General features: G+C 31.3%; 1 protein-coding gene across 2 annotated transcripts; it reads left to right on the top strand.

Moving 5' to 3' along the window:
* The first annotated feature begins 1,042 nt into the window (after positions 1–1,042).
* Positions 1,043–5,348, top strand: LOC111699847 (uncharacterized). Of its 2 annotated transcripts, none has more exons than XM_023470590.1 (5): positions 1,043–1,147; positions 1,570–1,645; positions 3,037–3,100; positions 3,699–3,778; positions 5,206–5,348. In XM_023470590.1, exons 1-5 carry the CDS (start codon positions 1,096–1,098, stop codon positions 5,336–5,338), a joined length of 405 nt encoding a protein of 134 aa, XP_023326358.1. In that variant the 5' UTR covers positions 1,043–1,095; the 3' UTR covers positions 5,339–5,348. The 2 variants fall into 2 exon arrangements, with proteins under 2 accessions (XP_023326358.1, XP_023326357.1); XM_023470589.1 differs by lacking the exon at positions 5,206–5,348 and adding an exon at positions 4,740–5,193.
* The last annotated feature ends 889 nt before the right edge of the window (positions 5,349–6,237 follow it).

Here is a 6,237-nt window from a genome sequence, read left to right on the forward strand (position 1 = left end):
AGAAATCAATGGAATAGCAAGACGACATTATGGCAATACTTAAGTGTATTTGATGTTGCTACAATTGTTACACATTGTTTGACAATTATTAAATAGACACTTATTAAATCAACCATTTAGGGAAATGAGTCTGTTTACACTGCATCATTGCTGTGTCTCATGTGCTCATTGACCTTTATAAAGTTAAAACTTGATTCTAAAAGTCGTCTTTCTATTTCAGAGTTTTCTGGTTATCACTGTAGTATTCATCCTTCTTCATGTAAATATTTTGTAAATGTGGGATTGAGATCTACGACTTACTGCCTATGGTAGTGTATTGATCTCCTCTGTCATGTTTATTAAATGTGCATAATTCACTAAAACGAAAAGAATTATCATTTTTTTCCTTCAATAATTCAGAAAATCTGATTTTTTCTACAAAATAGTTTTATTTGATGTGGGAACCCTGTAATTCTTTTATAAATTATACAATATAGATACTATAGTATATACATATTTAATTATACTGTCCAGAGTTCAATTTACCTCAATAAAACAACTGACTATACAATATACATTGTAATATTATCTTAGAAATGAAATATATTTTAAAATGCATTTTTACTTGGTTTCTCATGTTTAAAAATATAGTAGACTAATTAAATAAAAATTAAAAATCAATCAATCAATCAATATCAAAAATCGTATCTGCGTATCTGATCTATTTTCCCATTTACTTGGTCAAATAACTGTTTAATCTTACATAAACTTTGTACAAAAAACCATTATAGCAGAAAATGTTCACGCAAACAATATTATTTTTCCTAACAGAAAAAAAGATAATTTCTGCACTAAGTCTCTATATACTCTTTATATAGTTTCTTCTATTCATGGGTAGCCCTGATTGGGCTTGTCAGGAAATAAAGGATACACAAAGATAGGAGTAGATCTTGTGTAACGTAAACCCCTCCCTCTAGTACCAGGTTCATATTATTCTACGTAAGAACAAGGTTCAGGTAGTTTTTCTCAAAACCATTCTCCTGAACAGTTTCTCCAAGGTTGAGCTCTTATACGGAGCAACTAGAAAACGGAGAACTATACTGGGAACTATGAAATATGATAAGAAGACGAAAATTGTGTTTTTTACTTTTAGTAATTCATTCTGTAGGTTTGTACAAAGTGATTAAATACTAAAGTGGGCCAAGCTCATAGTTGGTTGACGACATTTTATGTCCCAAATATTTAAAAATAATATATATATATATATATAAATTGGTCTGTACGGAGTGCACAGTACAACAGAAACTGGACTCCCTTTGTTTACAAACACAGACTTAAAATTTGTATTTAACTTAAATATTGATTAACGTAAATTAAGATTTTAGAAGTGAATTTTAGCCATTTTACTGCACAATAAATAATTTCAGACAGCACAATAATGCCTGTCGTCGTTGCCTTAGTCTGTTCCACTTTAGTATTTATTCACTTTGAGGTTTGTATCGGTTTTTGTTTATTCACTGTAGTTACATAATTCAATAAAATACACATTTTAAAAGACGACAAAAAATATCTGTTTTTGTAATTTTTTAGGATTGTTTTGGCTTTATTCCTCCTACCTTAAATCCTATACCATCACATCATCATCACAATGCTTTAATACAATGAGGAAAGGACTAAAAACTTATCAATAACATAGTTTTAAAAAAAAGTGCGTTTATGAGGGTTTGAAGTCGAAAAAAAGGAATTTTTCAGTTCTAGCATGCAGATTCGGTTATATTCAATTCATATAGATTTTTTCTTGTGTTTTTGAAAAAATTGATACTTCCAACAGCTGTAAAATGAACAGTATGCTTCAATTCGTGAATGTGTACGCGAAGTGCAAAAGAAAATTTGTTAAGTACCCATGGTTTAATTACAGATTTAATTACAAGAAATAATCATTTATGTTTTCAGAAAAAAAAACATCAAAATACATATAACCCATTAATAGCCTCAAGTCTGTATAAAACAGATGCAAATATGTATATAATTGTAATACTCTATATTGAAAAAGGACAGATAATGTTACGTTTTCTCCTGATGTTATTGAATTTATGATGGATCATTCTAACCAACATTCATAATCTTATTTCATTTTCGATTTCATAGAAGTTCTTTCAAAGAATATAAACCTTATCATTTATGAAATATGATAATCAGTGAGAAATTTTCCAGGTTCAGAATGTACTCAAGATTTGGAACTGAGTTTTTGCCACAAACTCAAATATTCTAATCCCTAAATCTTTGCACCGAGTGGTGTAAACCTTTGATATTTCAAACTTAGATTATTTTACCAAAAGAATTCAAAGTTTCAAATCTACAACATTGGGTTGCAAAGATAAAGGAATTAACTCAACAGAGTTTGTGGCAAAAATCTGGAAAAACCATCTGGTGCACATTTAGTTAGAACTTAGATCAGTATATTCTAAATACATTTGTACAGTTTGAATTCTATAAACTAACAACACCACACAAATACAATACAGCTCAGAACTTTTTTTACATCAAATGTTTACAATAGCCTTTAGCCTTGAGAATTGAGAAAGATAAAAATATTTTTTTAACTAGCTATGGCATAATTTCTACAATAACTCTATTGGTTTTCTTATTCCTGTGATACTGATATTAGTCAGTCTTTCTTTTCATTCTGCCCCCCCCCCCCCTCAAGTGCTAGGAGAGGATGCGCGCCCGCCCACTCCCTAGTTGCGCCTCTGATAACATATTCGGGTTAAGGAGTTTATTTAAGTATAATCCTGAATGGCAAAGATCACTAACAGGATGAGATTTTAAAGACGACTCTACTACTACTAATACTACTACTGCTACTACTACTACTACTACTACTACTACTACTACTACTACTACTACTACTTCTACTGCTACTACTACTACTACTACTACTACTACTACTACTACTACTAGTTTCAAGAATCGAAATATTGAATTATTAAAGACGACCTTTAAATTGTCTTGTAACTTTCATGTCAAGTTGGACGTCTTGTAAAACGAGAATTTTAGTCCCGAGGTTAGATCTCTGTTATATCATCTTCATGAGGAGGAGCAGGAATATCTTTTAAACAAGGTTAGACGTCCTTCTATCAAATGGTGTCAAGAGAAAAAGTTAAAAGGTTTTTAGATCAAAGATCATTCAGAAATGATTGAAATTTTTTTTTAAACTCATAATTTTGTTTAGAATATTAAGCCAGAGAAAGCAGTCGGAAATAAAGAATTAACACTTTGTCGGAAATGATTAACACAATGTTAAGAATATCTATTTAATCACAGTTTTAAATCTTCAAATTCTGTTTAAATTATACCTTTGTGTCTTTATTGAGAAAAAGAATTGAGTTTTTGCCACAAACTCAGATTTTCTAATTATTATAACTTAGAAACCCGTTTTCCTAGACATTTGATATTTCAAACTATTAATTCTGGTAGATCAAATAGTCTAAGTTTAAAATATCAAAGGTTTACACCATCAGGTTGTAAAGATATAGGGGTTAAAAAATTTAAGTTTGGTGCAAAAACTCAATTCCTTTATGTAAAAATTATTCAGGGGGAAATAAGAAGTCTTTAACAAAAAACGATAAGTTTGGAAATTTGAAAAAGGTGTTTTTCTTAAATTTTAAATTTTAGAGGTTTTAGAAGAATATATAGTCCACAAGAACCTAAATATTCAGGATGCAATAGAGAAGGAACATGAGATATCATGCAGCTCCTCAACCGTAGATGTTGCTCTCATGATGCCCTTTTTGGACAGGTTTCATTTAATATTCAATTCTAATGTTGTTCAATAAATATTCATTCTTTCATTCGTGCATCTATATTTAAACCTTTTACACCCAATACGAACATATAAAAAATGGGACCATTCTAAACTAACCAGAATTTCTTAGTGAATCTATTAACAGTTAACTCAATTTAAACACAAATTTTCTAATCCTGGGATTACAAATATAATTTATTTGCGTGTCTTTAAAATTGATTCAGGATTTTTATAACAATTAAAGTAAATTTTTCATTATCTTTGTCATAATTATGGATACAAGGACAGCTTACCACAATTTGGAATCAGGGATCGTACAAACGTACGATTTGGTTTTCATAAAATGTGGTTCTTGATGAGCTTTTAAGACAATTCTAATGTTGTCACTTCGCTCCTAGGGTGTGAGGTTATTTGGTACAATGAGATCTTGAAAATAAATAAGTACAATTTAAAACAAAGTCAACTAATGACTAGCTTCTATTTAAAAGAGCTATTATGGAGATGTGTAATTTTGCGAATATTTAACTATAAGTCCTAAAAACCTGAAAACCTTGATGTGATAATTGTTTTTTCTTCAGCAGTTAAAGAGACTAACAGCGTAATTGCAAGTGAACTTCCATGCAAAAATGGCAATTCCAATTTGCAGCTGTACCATTGAAACCTTAATCTGATAAAAAATATTAAAAATATCCTCGTTTTTCTGACTCGAAGTGTGTTTATTTCAGTGAGTTTCTCCATTGCTTCTTATAAACAAGCAATACACAAGTCACTTTTCTAATGAAAATAAACAGTTTAAAGAAACAAAACATTGATATCTATAGCATACTTGAGCATACAAAGCTTTCAAGGATACCGTTGTAATCGGGCATTGGCATCTTTGAATGGAGGGTCACTTAAACATTATGCTGACAGTCCCTTTAGGATCAAACATATTTCTAGCTAACATAGCATCTAGGTATCCGACTACAGCAGCTACCTATATACCAGTCCTTGAGTGGATATATATATATCTAGGTATCCGACTACAGCAGCTACCTATATACCAGTCCTTGAGTGGATATATATATCTAGGTATCCGACTACAGCAGCTACCTATATACCAGTCCTTGAGTGGATATATATTCATCTAGGTATCCGACTACAGCAGCTACCTATATACCAGTCCTTGAGTGGATATATATATATATAGGTATCCGACTACAGCAGCTACCTATATACCAGTCCTTGAGTGGATATATATTTATATCTAGGTATCCGACTACAGCAGCTACCTATATACCAGTCCTTGAGTGGATATATATATCTAGGTATCCGACTACAGCAGCTACCTATATACCAGTCCTTGAGTGGATATATATATCTAGGTATCCGACTACAGCAGCTACCTATATACCATTCCTTGAGTGGATATATATATCTAGGTATCCGACTACAGCAGCTACCTATATACCAGTCCTTGAGTGGATAACTATTTATTCATCGAAGAAAATAATTTTTCATGCAAGTACATTTTTACGGAGTAGGTACAAATCACCTAAAAAAAATAACAACTAAATTTCGAAACACCAAAATTAAGAACACTTAAAATCTACAATAACTAAATTTCAAAAGGCCTAAATGTCAAAACACCTTATTCTCATAACACCCAAAATTACAAAACACCTAAATTTCATTTAAGGCCTAAATTTTATTTAATAGTAAAACACGTAAATTTTGTTATTTCGAATTCTTACAATTTGAAAACATTATTAAAATTGAACACCCAAGTGTCAGAACACATCATTTTCAACACACCTAAATTTATTTTAAAGGTAACAACATTTAAATTTTTAACTTTGAATAAAAAACATCATTGAAATTAAATTCTACTGCTGTATTTTTATTTTAAATGGGTATATAAAAAAGCATCAAACTCTACTTCAATCTGCAGAAATTGTTACACTCAGAAAAGAATTCATTCAAATATTCAACTGTTTAGTTGTTTTGTTTACATGGAATTTAGGTATTTTTCTTCTTCAATGAAATTTCAAAAAAGTTAATTTGAAAACTTTGATGTTTCTGTATTCAGTTGAAATTTAGGTTCTTTTTACATTTAAATGAAATTTAGGTGTTTTTAGCCTTGAACATAATTTAGGTTTTTGTCCTTTAGGTGTAATTTGTCCTTAAGGTGTTTTGACACTTTTGCTGTTTTGTTCTTAGGCATTTTGACTTTGACACGTGGGTGTTTTTACATTAGGTGTTCTGGAGTGTTGTTGTTTTGTTTTTAGGTGTTTTGTAACCACTCCCATTTTTACATAAAGATTTCCCAGGGTGGGTTAGAGGGGCGGTATCCCAGGGTTGGATAGAGGGACGGTATCCCAGGGTGGGATAGAGGGGCGGTATCCCAGGGTGGGATAGAGGGGCGGTATCCCAGGGTGGGATAGAGGGACGGTATCCCAGGGTGGGATAGAGGG

The sequence above is a fragment of the Eurytemora carolleeae genome, unplaced genomic scaffold (genome assembly GCF_000591075.1).
Source record: "Eurytemora carolleeae unplaced genomic scaffold, Eaff_2.0 scaffold347, whole genome shotgun sequence".
In the NCBI taxonomy this organism is placed as follows: Eukaryota; Metazoa; Arthropoda; class Copepoda; order Calanoida; family Temoridae; genus Eurytemora; species Eurytemora carolleeae.

Coding starts and splice junctions, on each gene's coding strand:
- LOC111699847 (XM_023470589.1), top strand. CDS start 1,096: ATGATAAGAAGACGAAAATTGTGTTTTTTACTTTTAGTAATTCATTCT. Junction 1,148..1,569: donor TTTAGTAATTCATTCTGTAG/GTTTGTACAAAG, acceptor GTAATTTTTTAG/GATTGTTTTGGCTTTATTCC. Junction 3,101..3,698: donor AGGAATATCTTTTAAACAAG/GTTAGACGTCCT, acceptor CTAAATATTCAG/GATGCAATAGAGAAGGAACA.